The following is a 20948-nucleotide window of genomic DNA, read 5'->3' as shown; positions in this document are numbered from 1 at the left end:
GAGTTGGAAGCTTCCATTGTGTGAAAAGGAGGCACAAAAATGAAATCCTCACTATACCACTCACTGGGTGAGAGAGGGGGGGAATCCTGGCAGGAGACAGGCAATTTCGTAAGGTACGCTCACTGTGGGAGGCAAGAAGAAGGGGACTGACGGAGTGACGGAGAATGCGGCTGTTAACCAGAGGGGTTTGGGGGTCTTCTATTGTTTGGCTCTCCTGCATGGTCGCAGTAGCAGACGAGAAAAAGCTGCTTGTCTTTTTAAAGGCGCAGGAGGTCGGTGTCGGGGGAGAGAGTGGATGGAAGAAGGGGGGAGGAGGCAGTGAGAGCAGCAACACAGCTCAGCGATATCAGAAAGCAAACAGAGAAGAGGCACCTCAGACACACATGCAAGACAGCAAGAAAGAAGGATTATAATTGTTATTATTATTACATTCTTTTTGTTTTGGATTGTTCCCTCTTTTGCATTCTGCTCTTGGAGATTTTATCCCTTCTGGTGCAGCATCATTCAATCACCAGATGAGACGCAGGAATATTCCCAGTCTGTAGAGGGGCAGAGGATTGGGGATGCCTAAAGTGAGGAGCCCTTAATCATCCACTGCTTTGCTCCTGATGCGAGCAGAACTCGCTCATCCTCTGCACTGCAGCACAGCCAGCTCAGCCGCTGCTCGCCTCCTCTAACGCAGGCTGCCTGCCTTCACTCTGCGAGGATCACAGCCGTAAACAGAAGGAGTTTTGGGGGTAGCAGGTGGATGTGGAGGGTGGCTGGAGATCAGGAGCAGGCAGGGGGGGCAGGGGAGGCAGAGCTAGCTGAGGATGGGAGCCAACGAGTCCATGGAGCAAGGACAGAGCCGCTGTCCATCTCAAGAACACATGTGAGTTTGACTTGATCTGCATTCCTGCTCAGTGTTGTGTCAAACAGATAATAAAGGAGATGCAGTTTATAGCAAAGATGGAGATCTGGCATATGATGTGTCTTTATTTATTCATGGATTTGCATTGGTCTTTCATGCCACATAAATGCTCAAATGGGTGCTGGGTGATATTATTATCCAGATTGCACCTGTGAGTAATACAATACAAGTGTATATATGGCTCAGCGTTGTTATTTTTTAAGAGATGAAACCTGAAGAAATTCTCTGTAAGTCATTGTTGTTTACATTCTCTCCTGTTTCATTTCTGAATGTAAACTACCAAAAGACCCACCACCAGACTATAACACTCCAATGCAGCCAACTGAGCATGTCAGCATTGTTTTTGTTGCTTTTGTGATGTAAATAAGGATGAGAAATCTGGAGCACGTGCACGGACACATGTGCATCAGGGTGCTTGGACCTCAGCACAGCCTGTTCGGATGAAACATAATTGTGCTTTAGGTGGGAAGCAGGATACAGTGCAGTAGGCGCCGCTGGGAGGCTGGTGGGGTGATGTTTTGTTCTGTGGGAAGGAGGACGCGACTGGCGCTCTGGGAGCAGGAGCTGGTGACCGTGTTGAAATAGAACACGCTGTGTGAGGGGGAGTGGAGAGAGTCGGAGTTAGAGACCGAGCAAGAGTGCTCCACTTTGTTTTATTTATATCCAGACACACTACTGCACAAGGGAAGAAATACCTGGGGAGGAACAGAGGAGGGGGATGAGGGGAAGGGACTGCTCGTTCCGTATGAATGATTTATGGCATAAAACAGCCATTTTTATTCTCAAAGCTCTGCACTGTTCAGACCTCAGAGGACTGAATGCTTTTATAAAAACTAAGCAGAGGCTTTTATTGCAGCACGATGGAGTTAGCATACCATACAGGTGTGCAGAAACGAAGCACCATGCCTACCATTAGTACGTTGTGTAACTCTTTGAAAAGCACTGGCACTGTATAAAGCATTCACACATCAAAGCACTGTAGGGCTCTGATCTGGGAGTGATAAGTGTTAGGAAATGGTTCAAATTATGTTTACGCTCAAGGCTCTTTTTTGAAATTCCTTCCCAGCATCATATGTCCGAGATTTGCTTTCTGTATTCATGTGGAGGCTGAGTTATTCTCTCCCTCCGCATGTCTTTCATGCAGTAATCTAAACGAACCTGACATCTGATGTCATAATCAAATAGAGAGATACTTGAACCCCTCCTCCCTCTGCTGATACTTTGTCTTGCTGGCTTCCTCACGCTGCCTTGTTGTCTTTTAATGTGCCATCTGCTTGCAGTCAGCACCTCAGATTAGCCTAGATGAGGTATTACTCATTGAGATTATCTTAGTCTGACACTCTTTTGTCCTCATGGTGTCTTTGTTTTGAGACGTGAGAGGATTTCTTGGAAAAAAGGAGGAGAGATCTTTGCTGATTGAGGCTGACGTCAGTCTGGACAGAGATTGAGAGACAGACCTACATCTGCTGTCTGAGAAAAACACTTTTCATTCAGGTTTTGTTTATGTGTCCTGCAGAGGGTGCACAATGATTCTCTGCAAGACTTCAGTTCCTGAGGTTGAAAAATCACTTGCAGAAGACATAGCTGCTTTGTGTTCTTGGCCTCTATTCGCTGCTCCCTGCTGACCACATCACATCTGCGTAGAAGTTGTTGTAAAATGAAAATAGGCTGTGTGTGGTGTTCAGCCCCTATGATGTAATACTTTAAAGTCAGACACTCATTCATCGCAGCAATAAAAGCACAGGAGCTCCCTCTGTTGGCCTCTTCATTTCTAGACCATGCATATGACTCCATATTTTACCTTCATAATACAAAATAAAGCAGATATTTAGCCTTATTTTCATACAGTCAAAGTACACACTGACTGCTTGACTGATTAATCTTTGTTTGTCACTGACATTTATGCGTGCAAAACGTGACAGATTTACAGTTTATTGAACTGACGCTTTATGCTGACCCACCCCTGACTAAGCTGCTGTTTTTTCGCTTTTTTTTGGTCTGCCAGACAGGCAGTAGATTCTTCGATGGCCAAAATACTATCAGCAGATCACAAAACAACCTGATAACAAAAGCTCAAAAAACACCTGAGAGGGAAGAGATTACTGGATCACGAGAAGATAACATAAGTATAGAAAATGAGTGAGAGAAAGCAGGGTGTTGGAAAGAGCTAGATGATAGTTGGTGTCCAGACTGAGAGGGCTTAGACGACTATGACAGTGGAGAGATGATGGAGGAAGCGTGCGGCAGATAATCCATTGAGGCTAATCACACAGCTGCTTGGAGACCAGCCGCCTGCCTCCATTTATCCCTCCCTTCTGCTTCTTTTTTCCATCAGCTTTCATCTAATCACAGTCACCTCTTTATATCGGTCATTAATGGTGAAGTCAAATTTAGCCTGTGTTAATTTTCATCTTCTTCACTGTAGGTGGTTTTTGGTTTATGTGTCAGTGCAGCCCTGTTTCTCTTTTTCCCCCAGTGGCTGGTGAAGTCTGTCCCTCCAGCACGATGAAAGCTGTTGAGACAGACGGAGTAGTTGGATTTGGCTGGAAGCAAAGACACGTCTGGCTGTCTGAAATGCATCGTCTCCCTGTTTCACGCTGCAGAGTCTCTCTCTCTGTCTCCAGGCAGTCATCTCAGCCTGCAAGAGGCTGCTATTAACTGCTGCTCTCTTTGTTTCTATTCGCCCCCATACCTTGACTGCTTACCCACGCTCTGCTTTACCTCTTTCTATATTTTGTCTGCTACTCTGCAACACAGGAGCAGCGGAAGGTGTGACTGCATTAATACAGAAGCTATTTCCTTTCACCCTGTTAGTTTGGTTCATATCCACAATTAATTACAGCACTGCTCTCAGTGTCTGATTTCAGGTTTATTAGATGCCGTTGGTATCAGCTTGGATGGGGATGATCAATATTGATTACTCTGGCAGCAGTTGCTCACCTCGTATCTGTAATGTGTCTTAATTGCCTTCTCTATCATATAATACACTTTACTGAACCATGTGGTGTGTGTGTTTGTATGTGTGTGCAGGCGTGTTGGACTATTCTGCATCCAGTCTCGCTCCTTTTTTTTTTCTTTTTCATCCACCGTAGTGGAACATATGGCGGGAACAACCTCCAGTTACCATAGCAACACAGTGTTTGCGGTCACATAAAAAATGTTCCCTGCAAGGACATAAACAGAGCCGTAATGAGTCCTAATTACTTTGTTATTTCCCTTTTTGTTTTATTTGCATCCATTCTCAAAAAAGCAGCTGATTTTCAAGTGCTGATTCTTAACACAGCTATTCACAGGCAGCTAAATCTCTCTTCGTAAATACAGTGGCAGAAAAGTTTTAATTCCCAATCTGCATCTAACTTGTTGTCGTGCAGGCTTTGTTCTTTGCACACCCTCTGTTTATGTGTCTTATCCTTGGAGGTGTCCGCGTTACTGCCTGTCTGACCATCTGACAATATGATCCCAGCTCCCAGTGACTGATCCAGATGGATGTCTAGGCAGACCAGTCTTATCCTGCTGGGACACACTGGGCCCTCACAGAGATTACTGCTCTGCCCACATGCTGTCTCATCTGGCATCACAACACCTTAGCAGGGTTAATTTTTATTTTTATTTTTTTTTTTAAAGAAGCATTAAATAAATCCCACTTATTATTTGATACCTTGTTGGGGTTTTAACATGAGCGTAACATGATGAATTGTTTAGATTTGTCAGTGGGGCACATTGCATTGCACATGAAATATGTCACTCCCTGGTTTAAATAAACCTCCATTGCTGCTGTGATGTGACCCCAGAGATAGAGGACATATTGACAATGACAGCAAGGCATTTTCTACCTGCTTTTCCTATGACCTGGAATGTCTCAGCTCAGAATTTGTGCTTAGTTTGCTTCATATTGGCCATACTGAGGATCTGATGGTGTTTCAGACCCCCTGTGTCTTTCATAGCGCATTATTTGATCCAAGCATGTGTCTTTGACAAAGGACCCCCACATGATGCTGAATACCCTCAGCAGTGGAATAGCTAGATCATTCAGGTTTGTAGAGCAAGACTGAGATGTGTCTTTGCTTTAAGACAAAACTGTTTGATGGTTTTTGATACAATTAAGATGGATGTTATGAATGAATAAGGCTAAAGGGGTATAATATATAATATGCATACATAGCCGATGCAACGGTGGTATAAGTAATGAGAATGAGCTTTTTCAGAGGTGGTTCGGCTGGTGGGTAGTAGACCTTTTCTGTGTGGATACAGCAGAGTATTTCAGGAGCAAGAGGGGTAGAGGGAGGGAGGAAAGTGGAGAGAGGAAGGCTAGGAGAGAGAGAGAGAGGGAGCGAGTGAGAGAGATTGCTAGAAAATACAGTAATGCAGGAGGTGGGCTTCTGCAGGCAGTCTCATTTAGATTGGGAGACATCATTTCCTACTGGGGAGGAGTGGAGCCACACTGATATGGCTACAGATGACAAAGAGGTGCAACGTGGAAGGACTCTAGATTGGAAACAAAGAGATCTGGACATTGGACGTTAAAGGAAAAAGATAGAAGGCAGGGGAAAGGTGTGATCCGGTGGTCCTAGCCATCATCGTAGGAGCGGCAGTGGGCGTCTAACTGTGTGTCAGGCAGCAGCATCGTGGTGCGGAGAGGTGTAGCCCACCAGCAGCCATGGCAGTGAGTGCGTGGCAGGCTCTGTCTCCACTGCAGTGGGCTCGCTGGGGCTGGGATACACTACTGGGAGGGGCAGGAGACGGGAACAGCCCAGACTCGGATCCAGCTCTGGGGCTCCTCCGACGTCTCTCCTGGGGCTCACATCATGACAGTTTGATCAGGGCCGCCGGAGAACCGGTCAGACAGAGGTGAGACAGGATGGGAGACAGAGGCCACATACCGCCAGATAACACACTGACCATCAGAGCATGGAGCTTGGTTGTCAGGGTGTGCTGTGAGCAAAAATACATATGTATATGCAAGATAAGAAAGACCAATCAATATTGCTTTTGCTTGGAATGACAATGTGTATTGACTTTATTTGCAGCCTATTGTCATGCACAAATCGATCATTTCTGGGTTTCTGGCTCAGTAATTCCTTCAGTCGATTGTGTGTATTTTATAACTGTGATATCCTAAGACCTTGAGGTGGTATGATGTGTATGAGTGTTAATCTGTGTGTGTGTTGTGATGCTGGGTCTCAGGTGTGTCATTATCTGTCACCTCACTGCAGATTCAGCATTTTTATTATAGTCATTAAATTCCTCTGGAAATGAAAACAGAAGCACATACTAGCCTGAAGCTTATTGTTTTACCAATACAGGGAATCACAATTGCTGCCTTATCTACTCGATAAAATGCTCCACATGCAATATTTAGTCTTTGTTGAATCTGTATTATGACATATTTACACAATATATTGCTTTCAAGAATGATATCAGAGTTGCTTGCTTGGAAAAAAAAATTGTGTCCTTTGTGATATAATGCTGTTCTTGACGTTAATCGCTATGAATGTATTGATCCTGACACAGAGTCTGATTCACAGTAGCCCTGACCTGATATTTCCTTATCCTTTGTTATAGGAGCTCAGACTCTGATGGAGCTTTTGAAACCCCAGAATCTACAACTCCAGTAAAGGCTGCTTCTCCCACTGAGCCTCAGAAAGAACAACTAACATCTGATGACAAAGGTACAACAAGAGTATTATTCTAAGATGTGTGCTTAGTTCCAACACAGATTCATCTTCTGTCACACTACAGTAAAAATGGATTGTTTTCAGAAGCTTCGTTACACCATCTAGTGGAATGAAGTTGTATTTCACATCTAGCTTTTTCTGTGCTGCGACAACCTCCAGTGCAGAAAACCAAAGTTTTTGGGGATATCTACGAAAGACATATGTGTTTCTTCAGTCTCTTTTTCATGTGATTATTTTTCATGTTTTTCTACCACATTCATCTCTATAATTGGATGTGTCAAATGCCAGCTGCAGCATATAGCACTATGCAGACTTTCTTATTATCACCTGAATCTCACTCACAAACTAGTTCAAATATACAATGATGATTCTTTAGTTTTATTGAAATGTTGCGTGGATGTTTGCCTTTTTGCTGAATGAAATCTTAGTGTTAAATTCCATATTTCTCCTTCTCAATCTTTTGCAGTCACAGACATCTCAGTCAATAATCCTGCCTCTGACTTGCCTACTGCTGATCCACCATCTCGCTCTCCATCCATTGCTTTTGATGAGAACAAGCCCATTGCTGCAAGTGGTACCTATAACATCGACTATTTTGCTACAGAGCCAGCAAGTCACACTCTGACCCGCTCCCTCAGCCTCCAAGGAGGTGAACTAGATACTTCTAGTCTGTTGGATGGATCAGTGTCGGGAGGTTTCCGTCCACATTCTGAATCCTTCAGCGTCGGCACTGAGAGTGCCCCGGGAACACTCCATAGGCCCAAGAAAGTCCGTCCTGGGTCTGTAAAGAAGAAACCTCTCCTCAGACAGAACTCCAACCCAGAGAGCCCAAGGCCTGCCTCATCCAGCAGCACCCCAGAAATCAAGAAGCGGGCAAAGCCTCGTACTGCCAGCCCTCTCCAAGCCCAAGAGGAAACCGAAGGTGGCTCTGCCACACCGAGCCCTGGAGGAACTCTCCGAAGAACCAGAAAGAACCGTGTGGTGACTCCTCCACCTCTGCCAGAGGAAACCAGTAGCATCAGTCAAGCCAGCCAAGAGAAGAGTCTTGTCGTCCCTGCCTTACCTTTGTGCCAGGAGGAGATCCCTCCCCCTGGTAATCTAACGGGCAACGACGAATCCCCCATTCCTCCTAGTGCCTCCTACAAATGGGACCCAGAAAATTTTGACAACATTAACCCTTTTAAGACTGGAGGTAGTAAGATTGCCAACTCCCCTGTCCTGGGTCGCAAAGATCCGGTCTGTGTCCCCATTTCCACCCCTTCAGAGAGTCCTCCTCTCCCTGCTGTGGAAGCACATTGCTCCAGTCCCCCGGCTGCACGTAAAGAGCCAATCACCAACCCAGAGGAACAACCTATTCTACCCAAACGTCAGCCAGTAAGACTGGAGTTTGATTACTCGGAGGAGAGCTGTGAGGCACCACATCAAGCCTCTCCTCCACTTAAGAAAGTGGGTAAGAAGCCAGGTGCCAAGATGCCTCTGAGGAAACCAAAGCTGGGCCTGAAAAAGGCACCTCCAGCACAGACAGAGCAGCTGGACAACAACCCTCCGGCAACCCACAACGGCAATGAGGATGAAATCCCTATACCTAAAGTATCTTACAACTTTGAACCTGACAAGTGGGAGGATCCAAACTTCAATCCGTTTACTTCAAAGAAAGGTATCGCCAACTCCCCCAAACTATCCAGGCCATCTTATGACTTTGACCCAAACAACTTTGATGACTCCATAGACCCTTTCAAATCCTCCAACAAGATGGCCAACTCCCCTCCCAAGGCATCAGCCTCCTTTGAGGTCTCATCCAATGACTATAATGATAATGAAAATGACAGTGACAACATTGGCGAACTGGAGGATCAAAACCAGAACAAACCTTCCAAGAAGAAGAAAACTCCCATCAAATCGTAAGTTGACTCAGTGTTACCAGAGGATCGCATATTTATGGAAAGTCCACACATTCTTTCAGAGCATGTGTAGGAATGTGCCCCTCTGTGAGGATTTTAGTTTAGTCTGTCTTCGTATGTGGTTCACTAGTTTATTATGCCAGTGTCGTCTGTCTGTCTTTCTGTCACCTGTGTCTGTGTATTCTCATATGTCACAGGAAGTCCAGGGGTGTGTCCTCTCTATGTTGTCTGTTGTAAGTACAGGGACAACACCACCATCCACCCCTTTTGACCCTTAATTCCACCTTTTAAAGCAGCATGTTGCCCTGTTGTCCCTCTTCCTATTAACAGAAACATCACAATCCCTTATCAAACAAATCCATTTAAATTTTTGGAATCCTTCCCAGTTTAACTGGAGGATACCTGTTTTCAGTTTTGTTTTTAATCCTGTCTTGTTTATGTTACAATTTCAGCTGTGTGCCAGCTGTAGAACATCATAGTACAGACAAGATAGCCATACTGGCAGTAATTACTAAAATAAGTGTAAAATATGTTTAAAAGCATTCAAACATAATTTTCTAGAGGAACTACCAATATTCTATGCAATGTGCAATATTCTATTCTATTCTATTCTATTCTGTTCTATTCTACTCTATTCTGTGGTAAATCCGTCTTTTTATTTTTTCTATTGAAGCTGACGCCATTGCTGATGCAGTTTCTTCCACATGCCACATGCCACGGTGTCCATTTTTAAATGTGTAGCCAATGCGCTTGTGCTCCCTCTTGTGTTCAATGTTGGCTATTGCTGAAAAAACTAAAAATGTAAATAATTATATTTTTACAAGGATATATAGTTTACTAGTTCATCTTGTTCATTGCCCATTTATACAAACTCCAAAGGAATTCAGGATGTATTACAACAATGAAACGCTTAGCCTGAAGATGTGCAACATCTGCAACAATTGCAGAAATTTAACAAACCTAATAAAGCATTATCTCTGATATTTATCTTACATTAAATATAGACACCGAAACAGGGTGATTGATCTTGAAAACTGCTTAGAATTCTACACAAACTCTTTCAGAACCTATATATTTTGGGATCTGTACATTGAAAACTGAGGAACTGAGATGAGAAAAGCAAAAACATGTCCCTAACAATAATCTACATTAAAATATCACATTTCCATCATAACCTAACCACTCAGCTACATTATCAAATACTTCCCTGTCTATGACCTGATATTTGTTGATTAGTATAAAATTTGACATAAAAATACTCATAACATATTATTCATTTACCATTACTCTTCACTGTGCAGTTACTAACTATTGACTCAACCACAGTCACAAACAGTTTCACTGTTTTATTAATTTTGGCTGCACAGTAAGTAGGACTGTTTCACATATGGTAATGCTGCTCTATGCAAATTATGTTTTCCTCCTATGCAAAAGCAGATTTACCCATCCAGCTTAACAGTTCAGCATTTGTGACTATGCACACTATGTAGTACACAATATGTAGCAAACACTCAATGTTAGACGGTGAGTGTTGGATCTAATAAAGAGCTGCATATTAAGGGCCCTTAGTGTTTCTGGATCTTGATGATTTTCTTTTTTCTCAGTAATACTTTCAGAGTGAAGAGGTCACCAAAGAAATCACCAATGTCTGACCCATCACAGGTGTGTATCCAATGCTCCATATTTGTACTTTATCTAAGTTTATTTTCCCCTCTTTCTTCATCAACTCTGCCATTTCTCTCTGCCTAATTTTTTGTGTTGCAGGATCCGACGCCTGCAGAGGAACCTTCCTCCCATCATACACAGGATGACCATGCCACGGACGAGGAGAAGCTGGCCTCCTCCACCAGTCACAAGTGGGCCGCCCTGCACGATATGGATGCGGATTTAAACTCTGACCAGCAAGAATTTCCTCAGCCATGTGACCTTACATCCTTTGTTAATGAGAACAGTCTTCCTCAGGAGACTCCAGGTGAGACATAGCTGTCTGGTCTTTGTACCTTTGGCCACCTGTTTCCAACTACCTGCTAAGAGACATCAAGGCATACCACAGACAGGCGGGGCTCAAAGGGAAATTCAAAGCTTATGTTTGGATAAATTCTCATGCACAGCAACCAGCCACTCTTCACTCATACAGCAATGTTATTGATTCTTGTGGCAGTGAAATAAGCCTGCTGGCCCACTGCCCTCTGACCTGTAGTGGATGTCTGGCTCAACCCATCTGGGTCAGAGATGAACCACACAGTCCTCCCTCAGCCTCTGGTCCCATCAGACCAGAGATCTGCACTGGATGATGTGTCTGTCTGTGTCTTCTGTTTTTAATACTTTGTTTTGTCTGTTTGTCTCAGTGCAAGACTATGAAATTGAGTACATGGAGAAGATTGGCTCCTCTTCCCCAGTGAGTATTTGATGTTATTTGCTGATTTTGTTTGCATCTGTTTATGCCTGCTGTTTTCAGTGTTTAGCGTATTGATAGTATATATTTAATATAGATTTTGACTAACAAAAACAAAGAGAATTCAGACAGTTTTCTGTTTCCATGTTGTGTGTCTTGTAGCCACTGTCTGTGAAGAAGCCATCTTTGTACTTGAAGTTAGACTCAGTATCTGACAACTTAACCAAAAATTCATGCGCACATGGATCTGAGCCCAGCTCCCCCTGCACAGGGTAAAGTATACTTCACTTGTTGCAAAAGTACATGGTGAACTTTGTGTACTTAGATTAAGTTTTACAATGCAATGCCCAGCCCATTTCTTATTCTCCAGTATGTTAAATGTCAACCGCAGTGATTTGGATTGCATAACACATTCATTTTAGATACTTTAGCAATGTTTTCATTAACACTCTCATGTATCGTAGACAGTGCATTACATGTCATGCCTCCCTCTACCCCCTGCTCCCTCTGTTTTTCTCATTCTGTGCAGGAGTTTTGAGGAGATGGAGGCCCAGATAACAGCCGGTATGAAGACGCCGGTGTTGAGTCCACGGCCTGGTCCAGAGGGCTCCGCTGGGGACAAAGGCAGGAAGAGAGAAAGCGAAGCCCTCAGCCGAACGCAGAGCACAGAGAGGGATGAGCAGGTGAGCCAGAACACCTTTTATAATTACTTAAACTCAGCGAGTAGGTATCATATATGCTGGGGGGGAAAAATCATTTCTGTGTTTAGTTACCATCATGTAAGGAGAATCTGTCACTTTTGATTTTGCAACATTTACACCGTGTTATTGTTGAGCCACAAGGGGGAGACAGAGTGCCACTGCTGCGTATGCTTTGTCATAGGCTGTGACTCAGCCCTGCAACATGAACACCATCACTCAAAGTGATTCTCATTAAAGCTTCATCACTGATAACAGATAGCCAGTCTGCCACACTAGGTTCCCTGCTTGAATTCAGTGAATCAGCTCCCAATGCTGGCACTCAAACACTCAGCGCTTGCTTTGCCATGCTGTTCCCTGCCACTCCCTCCCCTCTGCCTACTACTCCTGGTGCCCTTTGTAGCCCCATAGCCAGGGCCCGGTGGAGGCCCCTGCTCCAGCCCTGGCCATGCCCCTGTTAGACAGGCTGTCTGAGTGTGACGACCCCCTGCAGTACCTGGAGCCCGACCTGGCTGAGACCAACCCCACTGCATTCGCCCAAAAACTCCAGGTGTGTTGACAGACCACACATGACCCTACTTGATAAACCTTACAGGTGTTGGCTCTGTTTGCCCATTTGTGGCCTTGATATGTGACTGTGTGTGTGTTTTTGTACAACCATTATTTCCATTGTGTCACCGTGTTACATAAATCCTGCCTTTTTCATTTTCCCATTATTTCCTCCTCTTTCGTGAGTTTCAGTTTGTGGCTTGATGCGCAAAATAGATTATGATGCGTAAATATGTAGACAGTAGAAAGTGTTTGCGCTCAACTCAAGTTTCTATATGTTTTCCCTTTGCTCTCTCATCCTTGGGCCGCCACCCTCCTCCCTTACCCCTGAAATTTGGCCCTCATGTGTGCGGCCAAGGAGGAGCTGGTGCTCGCTGCCCTGAGGATAGAGGCTCTGCAGGTAGCCAAAAACATCTCTCAGTGCCCCTCCCTCTCCACTGTAACCCCCCAGGTACTGCGCTGAATCAGCCTGCACCTGCTGTATGCAAGTGTGTGTGTGTGTGTGGGTGAGTGTGTGAGTTTGTAAGATGCATCTTGAAAGAGTGGATGAATGAAAAGCAGGTGTGTGTGACTGTAGTGTGTGCATGAGTGTGTCTCAGCCTGCCTGTCCTTCCCCTTAAACACACCATTCTGAGTGTGACTGTGACGCCATGGCCTTATCAACATGGTGGCTGTACCACTACATCCACAATCCCACCGCCTCTTGCGTTCCCCCGCATATGAAATCTCTAACATGGCTTAACGCGTCCAGCTCCCACCCTGACTATCAGCAAGCTCCTCCGGGTTGACTTCTCAGGAACAGAGTGTTGTGCCTTCTTAGTCCCTTGCCTTTGTTATGCATGTTGGGCAACATGCATGTTGCCTGTTCATGAGAGGCTTACATCAGCATGAATATGACTGGGAATGACTCAGACTAGATGAAATATAAGCAGCTGAGGAGTAATATGGATATAACGCTCCCAGATGTATTTCTTGATGGTTTGCCATCATCGCCCCTGAGTCCCCAGTCACATTCTTGTTCTGTGATTTGGTCCTTTTCCCAGACTAACAGCACTAACAAACGGCTACAGAAGGTAGGTGTCGGCATTCAGTTCAGGTTGTATGTTAGAGCCAAGGAATTTGCTGGTTGAAGGGGCAGGTACTGAGCCTTAAGTTCGACGGACGAGTCGGATCAGAGTAGGCGCTTCCCAGTCCTCTTGTCTCATGTTGTTGTCCCACACATTTTACAGTCTCGACTCAAGAAACCCAGCACTCGGCGTTGGAATATCAACGGTTCACCCTTATTCAAAGTAAGATGACTCTGTCCTCGTCCTAATGTGCCTACAGTGCAGTCCGAGTATTTGGTCATAAACATGCTTTTTATTGTTTTTCATTGTTTCACTGGCTCAGTACTCCAGCATACCGAATTAGAAATGTCAGGTTTACCAGTGATTTAAGGTGTTCACATCTACATTGGTTAAAAGTGTGGAATCACAGACCTTTGATACATAACACCTCCAGTTTTTGTACAGTGCAACAAATGACAGGGCGACATCGTCTACATTGTTTACCCAATTTTGATGTGAAAGCCTTCAAATTAAACCTTTACCCTCCGAGTGCTGGACTACAGAGCCAAAGTCACTGTCCAAATACTTACATACTGCACTATATGCTCAAGCTCCAGTAGGTCCCAGAAATCCAACATCCAGAGAGTCCGATAACTTTGTTATGGTTTTCCTACAAAACTTGTTTTTTGTCCCAATGAGCGAGTTGTTTTTTCTGCAGTTACATTTAGTACCTCTCTTGTAGTCTTCTGATAACTTCCGATAGTGTTTATTTCTGTGTTTGACATAGTATTTGTCTTGTGGCTTTAACTTGTGTCTTTGGTATGCCCCTTTTTTGTTCATACTAAACCTACCCGTGTATCCTGTGGAGTATTCCAATAAGCAAGCAAAAGTTATATATATGTCTCCTGGGCATCCTTGCAAATGTCATGAATGTCCTTCCTTCCTCAGTAAAACACTTGCAAAGCAGATTCTTCCTAAAAAAATGTAAGCGAAATTGTGTGTCCTTTTGCATTTACGCAAGACAATCGTAATGGGTGCTACAACAGGACTATTCCTTATTATTACTTGAAAAAGAACACTTCACAAGGTATCTTCAAATAGTCTATCCTCAAGTCTATGATTTTCCCCAATAGTACTCCTACAATAAATTGTTTACAGTTTACTTGACATGTGATCCAGGATGATTTAGTAAAGGTACTTTTGGTACAAGGGATTCTCTCTGTAACACAGAGCTTTAAGTCAAAGCTGCTAGGAGTCATACCACCACAGGGCAGGTTTGGATTTAAGTTTAAACCTCTCTGAACTGGCAGGGTAAGCCAAATCAGTATAAACAAAGATGTCCGTGGTTACCTTAACTTGACCAGACTATACATTCAGCCGAATAATCAAATTACTGCTCCAGTGAGACCACGTATTAGTAGATCTCTGTCTCCTTGTTCCCTGTGGACCCCCACCATTTCTTTAAATCCTCCTGTAATCCAGGTCTACCAAGGATGACTAAATCCCCTTCAGAGCAGAGTTTTAGGGGTACAAAAGTAGTAGTACAGCAAGGATGGGTTTTGTATTTTAGTATGTATGATGTGAGGAATTATTCTGTTCTGTCTGTTCGTATTTTACTAGTTTTCAAAGGCCTCATGAACACATGTATATGGGTTTTGGCTTGGAGTGTCCCTGTCTCAATATTGTACCTAAACTCTCTGTAATTATGCATCCTGAGAATTGGTTCATCTCACATCATAGTCTTTGTAATTGTGCAAAGATTGGGAAAACTTTGTGAAAAGGCTGCAGTAAACAATACTAGACTCAACAGGTAAGACCAATGTTGTAACATTAACATGAGACTAACATATATTTCCCTTGCTGCCCAGTCTGCTCCCCTATCCTTCCTCTCCTGTATATGATCAGCTGCTGCCCTCCTTCCCCTCTGTCTTGCCTGGACCCAATCACATTCAAGCTACTGCAATCAGCAGGCGATCATGACCGCTCAGCTGGGGCCAGCATCGGCCAATCACATGGCTAATACTGTGGCAATGAAGACTGTTTCATCCTATCATGTGGCGGCTGACCAAGTCTTCAGGAAACATCATTAGCTTGCCCTCATTTACATATTAATTTTGCTGTGTGGTACATTTTGATACAGTTCGATGCTGCCTTGCGGTTTGGTTCAGGAATCCAGTTGAGAATGTGCGTGTGAGCCCGACATTGAGGGTCTCCTGTCTGTAGCTTGATCTGGTTTGTAACTGGGTATGTTTCCATTCCTTTCACTCCTGTTTGGTTCCTGGAAGCAGCACAGAGATACGGCATCTTCAGTAGAGAGCGCTGTGTCCAAGAATTCACTGTACGCCAGGAACACCACCAACACCAACTACATCGAAGGGGAGAGTCCCCACCTACCCAGAGAACTGGACCACTCTTTGGGAATTGCGCGAGAGGAGGTGCCCTAAAATGTTTCTTCTTATTTATAAGCCATACTGAAGTTGCTTTAACCCATAATCTCAGCCTGTAACAACTGATGTCACCCTCCTCAGATTGTGTCAAAGGAGAAAGAGGTGCTGGAGTGGCAGAAGAAGTATGAAGACAGTCGACAGGAAGTGGTGGAGATGAGGTAAGAAGAGACTCCTTGGGCTGTTACCACTTTCATTACCGTGGAGCCCATGCAGATACTACAGCTGTGGTTTTAACACCTATCTGGACTGGCGAACAGTGTAATGGCAGTTAGAGCTGCCAGACTCCACCCATTATCACCTTTTAACCTGCCAATTGGTTTATCTCACTTGAACTGTCAAACAAAGGCACAGTTAACTGATGAGTGAAGAGCCAGAACAAGATGTCTCTCTGAGTCTTAAATCAGCACAAGGGTTAGTGGTGAAGAATAAATATGGCTTGTATAAATTATGTAGGTTTACAGTTGCACACGAGTCTTTCGTCAATGACAAAATGTGTTAAGGGTTTTAAATGGCAATTGTAAATGACTAACAGCCTGTCAGCCGCTCAAAACTCATTTACACTCATTTACAGATGATCAATCTATTTATGGTTACTAATTAGGGTTCAGGGAAACAGAGAGATCCAGCATAGAAACATTGTTCTCTCTCTCAGCAGGTGGTGGTGTCCGTCCAGCTGGCCACTGCTAAGTTAGTGTGGCTAAGACAGAGCTTAATTCATTTGACTGATTGGGCTCTGGATAAGGAGGGGCTAAGAGGCTAAGGTGGAGGCACGGCTAATCAATCCTCTTACTACTGGCAACCTGCTTTTACGAAAACAAATCTTCCTATTAGGCCCTGTTGTTATTTTGCCTCTAGCAACAAGGCTATATGTAGAAATATAATACTCATACTTTAGGCTACTTGAAACTGTCATTTCTCATAAATAATCATTTTAAAAAGTTGTAGGTTTAACAGCAGTTTCTGTTCCTTAATCAGTTACTTAATTACAATGACATGTATCAGAAATTTTTACCTCTGCTTGTACTTGAAAATATCAGATGTTTCCAGTAGCATATGAGAGCAATGTCAAAGCTTTGGCCAAATATAAAAACAATCTGGCAGTAGCTCCAGATCCAGATTTCAGCCACATGTTTATATTTACCAGACGTCTATGTTTACTGGCCTAAACAAGTGCTTATATGAATTGCAAAGAATAAGACAACACATTCAAAATACTTGGTGATGTACTTATATAAAACCATCCATTTACTGAAAATGTACAATTTCTCATTCATAGGAGAATTGTTGCTGAGTATGAGAAGACGATTGCCCAGATGATAGGTGAGTTCATGGTTAAATATCCTTTTCCAGTTGATAACAAAACCCATGCATTGATTTTAGTGCACATTTTAAAGCAGCTACTATGCCACTATTTTTTACACTTGCTTATTTCCAGTATAATATATTGTATAAGTTCTTTGTAAGGCCTTATCCACCATAGCCACTGGCTTCAGACAGATGAGCATTTTTTTTTATCCTCTGCAGCAAGTTAGCTTTCTATGTGCTTGCTTTCATACTTTTGATTGAAACGGACTGAGTCCTGGTGTCAATGGAGGGGGAAGTATTCACCTTTGCCCACTCGTGTTCGACTTCTCTGGACTCATTAAATTTCACTACAGGCTCACTTTCTGCATTATTCCTGCTCTCACCTACATTTTGTCACCTCTGGACATTCTTGAAGATTTGATTTTTTGCTGCAGTCTGTTTTCATTTCTTACCCTCATTAAAGCACTGTCACAAAAAGGAACAATCTGTCTCTGCTCATGTCTAACACTCGGCTCTCTCACGTGTCTTGCCCTCCCAGCTTGACTTAACACAGTCCCTTCTTTTCTGTTCTGCTCCCATCTTTGCCCCTTACTATTTGATAACCCTGACAGGCATGCCAGGTGAGTAACGCGTAATTGTCCTTCACTTGTTTTCGTCTGCTCACATCGATCCATCCGTCCGTCAGAGAGAGGGGAGCAGATGTGCTCACTTTCTTCATCTCATCCAGTGATATTTGTTTGTCCATTTTGTTGCATATCATCCTGTAAGCTGTGACATTTAGTTTTAGAATCTTTTGGCATTTTTTTTTTATTCACCTGCCCTTTCTGTAATCCCTCAGTTGCTGATGCGAAGTACGATATTGTACAAATTTGATCAGATGCTAGAAACTTCTACATAAACATCTGGACTTGGCCCACGACAGAAGAAGGTTGTGAAAGTCCTTCATGGAGCTTTACAGAGATAAGCAGGTCTAAGCTTGTGACAGGAAAGGAAGGGGAAAGTGGGGAGGGGGTTAATATGCCATGGGGGGCTTTGTCATTTAATACTGAAGAGTCTAGAAACCACTCAAAACAAACCAGCTACCAGCTCTGTCTCTATGGTAAACAGGTCTCTTTTTAATTTCCCCATTGTTCAGTGTTTTTGTTTGCATGCTTCACTGGTTTAACAGAAATACTCATATGGTGTAGTAAAAAATGTTGTTAAATCATACTAACCCACAAATCCATTTTGATATATTGTCAAAAATATCAAAACAGTGTTTGTGCATCTGTTTGTGTGTTGGTTAAATGGTATGTGTACCTACTACAGTGGACTCCTCAGTGGATAGAGTGATAATATACAGTGTGTTTGTGTGTGTCCACCAGAGGATGACCAGAAAGAGAAATCTCTCTCCCACCACACCATCCAGCAGCTGATCATGGAGAAGGACCAGGCCCTGGCTGACCTCAACTCCGTGGAGAAGTCTCTGGCCGACCTCTTCCGTCGTTATGAGAAGATGAAAGACGTGCTGGAGGGCTTCCGCAAGGTAACACGCACAAATTATTCACAACTAATGAGTTTTTTCGGCATGACCGCATTGTACTTCATCTCAGATTTAGCTTGACAGCCTTGTGGCAAGTAATTAAAATGTTTTTCACCCCGTTCAGAACGAAGACGTATTGAAGAAGTGCGCTCAGGAGTATCTGTCCAGGGTGCGCAAGGAGGAGCAGCGATATCAAGCCCTGAAGATTCATGCAGAGGAGAAATTAGACAAGTGAGTCTATACGTACTCTCATTATGTCACGCTGATTCCATAATGACTGTGTTGTTTTCCCCAAAGCGAGAACACCACAATGCACTAACTGTACAATAACTCAATGCCCAGAGGAAATATGTTTGGATGTAGGCCAGTGTAATTAGCTGGTTCTGTAGATCGCTTATATTCTACCTGCTTGGAATTTCTAAAGATGAAGTCTTTATTGGCTTTGCCACTGTGAGGTTTTGCTTTCATTAGGCCTCTGGGTATGGGGGTTGTGCAGAGGTGACTTGATTCTCATTGTATTGCTTTTATTTCTCCAGGGCCAATTCAGAGATAGCTCAGGTGCGGGCCAAGGCCAAGCAGGAGCAAGCTGCCTACCAGGCCAGTCTGAGGAAGGAGCAGATGAAGGTGGACTCTCTGGAGCGCACTTTGGAGCAAAAGGTCAGCAGTGGGCTGTAAAAATAAAAATCCATACATATCCAAGTGTCTGAATTTTCATTTTCAACGTATCTTTTTCAGAACAAAGAGATCGAGGAGCTGACAAAGATCTGTGATGAGTTGATCGCCAAGATGGGGAAGAGTTAGCAGCCACACCACATCCTTGCCAAATCTCACAGATAAAAAGAGTGCTTCTTCAAATGAATCACTCCTCCAAGAACTGATTGACATCTAAGGCCAAAGTGGTCTTGGGCTTTTATTTCCTACTGACTTTGTGTATACAGGATCCACAGGAATGGCTTCCTCTTAAATTAATCTGTACATTTTTGATGTGTCAGTGTATCGTGCTGTATCGGGGGTCTGGTTTAAAGTTTTAGAAAATTTATCATATCATTAATGAGTGTGTGTGCACGTGTGTGCGTGAGAATGCGTGTATGATAACGAGAAAGTGCAAGCATTGTTCGTGGGTTAAATTATCTATTATGATGTTGCCATGACAGCCACTGAGGGAGAAGACTGTTTACCCACTCCTGTTATTGTCTCCTGTTAATACCAGAGAAAGATAGACCAGATGCTTAGATTTATTCATAAAATGTCGATACACCAAGAGAACACAAACTATCACAATAGCTTCTTGCATGTGAGAGAGAAAGAAAAACTTTTAATGTTAACGTTTGTATATACTGTAGGATATTCCAAATATGAAAAAAACTCATCTGCATTTTTGATAGTTATTCTGTCACCCTCCACCCGCTTCCCTCACGTAACCTTGTAGATATTTGTCATACTTGTCATAGCTTTTTTCGATGAAATCGTGGAACTTTATTTTTTGGATTTTATTTTGATATAAAGCAAACTAATCGTGACTGTATTCAGTTGTGACCAGGAGTAATTTAATTTTGGATGGATATGTCCTAGTCCTGCAATGGTCGTTTGTCACACTGAGGGATAACTTCTCTGCACAGCTACTGTACAGCATCTGCTTACAAAGTGCAATAAAAGATGGCAATACAGCTCACCGTGTTTACTCTGGTTCTTTCCCTCCACGTGGTGAGGTATTGCATTTGCATTGCCTGGAATACAGTGAAAGTGATTTTAGACCTGGCATGAATAATAAATCAGGATTAAGATGCGACTGTAGGTATTTGACAATATCCCGATTCCAGTTGGTCTCTCAGGAAGGCAAGGCAGGTTTATTTGTGTAGCACTTTTTGTGCACAAAGGCAATACAAAGTACTTTATGTAGTACATTGTAATAAAAAAAACAACATAACTTTCAAATTCAATATAAAAGAAGAGAATATAAAAGACCTAATTACAAAGTATAAACTAAATGAAGTGCAGACTTCAGTGAAAGTACAGACAAGCTTAAACAAAAATTTAGATAGCATGTTAAAGTATTGCATGGCTTAACTCCAAGTGAAGGTGATTCATGTGGAACAACAAAATATACAGGCACTGGTGTGCAAATGATGCACTGATGCTTTTTAGACCTTTGTTTGGTGTCATTCTCTCCTTTCCACCTACTTTTGATGAGTGAGTTTTAATTATGATACATCTAGCACCGCTTTTGCTTTCGCAATGAGGCATGTGGGGGAAAAAGTAAAATATGCATGTTTATCCACACATTTTTAGGAGCAAAGTAAACACAAATATCTGTAGAACTGCAAATCCCTGTGAGGTTGATCTGCTGTGGTAATTGCGGTTGTGGTAAAGAAAAAAAACTTTTAAAAAGCAAGCAGATGTTGAAAAAGAACACTGAAAGTGGCAGATAAATGTGTGAACAGCAAGGTACTGTTAGTCAAAGTGGCAACACTATGAATACAGAATTCCAGAGCAGGCCTAT

General features: G+C 43.2%; 1 protein-coding gene across 16 annotated transcripts in view; it reads left to right on the top strand.

The window, feature by feature from the left end:
- tacc2 (transforming, acidic coiled-coil containing protein 2) overlaps positions 1 to 20115 on the top strand; it is a 51207-nt gene extending 31092 nt beyond the window's left edge. For 9 of the 16 annotated variants that reach the window (XM_055018919.1, XM_055018904.1, XM_055018913.1 and 6 more), the window contains 18 exons: positions 6473 to 6579; positions 7052 to 8486; positions 8684 to 8719; positions 10091 to 10148; positions 10251 to 10458; positions 10835 to 10884; positions 11044 to 11153; positions 11411 to 11564; positions 11983 to 12129; positions 12487 to 12579; positions 13358 to 13417; positions 15463 to 15609; positions 15703 to 15779; positions 16898 to 16941; positions 18291 to 18451; positions 18573 to 18679; positions 18985 to 19105; positions 19184 to 20115. In XM_055018919.1, the coding sequence (XP_054874894.1) occupies positions 6473 to 6579; positions 7052 to 8486; positions 8684 to 8719; positions 10091 to 10148; positions 10251 to 10458; positions 10835 to 10884; positions 11044 to 11153; positions 11411 to 11564; positions 11983 to 12129; positions 12487 to 12579; positions 13358 to 13417; positions 15463 to 15609; positions 15703 to 15779; positions 16898 to 16941; positions 18291 to 18451; positions 18573 to 18679; positions 18985 to 19105; positions 19184 to 19249 (3181 nt within the window). In that variant the 3' untranslated portion in view covers positions 19250 to 20115. The remainder of the gene's footprint in view (positions 1 to 6472; positions 6580 to 7051; positions 8487 to 8683; positions 8720 to 10090; positions 10149 to 10250; positions 10459 to 10834; positions 10885 to 11043; positions 11154 to 11410; positions 11565 to 11982; positions 12130 to 12486; positions 12580 to 13357; positions 13418 to 15462; positions 15610 to 15702; positions 15780 to 16897; positions 16942 to 18290; positions 18452 to 18572; positions 18680 to 18984; positions 19106 to 19183) is intronic. The other 7 variants (XM_055018909.1, XM_055018914.1, XM_055018915.1 and 4 more) reach the window with 7 other exon arrangements.
- The last annotated feature ends 833 nt before the right edge of the window (positions 20116 to 20948 follow it).

Source organism: Amphiprion ocellaris, chromosome 16 (genome assembly GCF_022539595.1).
Source record: "Amphiprion ocellaris isolate individual 3 ecotype Okinawa chromosome 16, ASM2253959v1, whole genome shotgun sequence".
NCBI classification, from domain to species: Eukaryota; Metazoa; Chordata; class Actinopteri; family Pomacentridae; genus Amphiprion; species Amphiprion ocellaris.
Note: the sequence above shows the minus strand (reverse complement) of the source record. Positions and strands in the feature narration are given on the sequence as shown.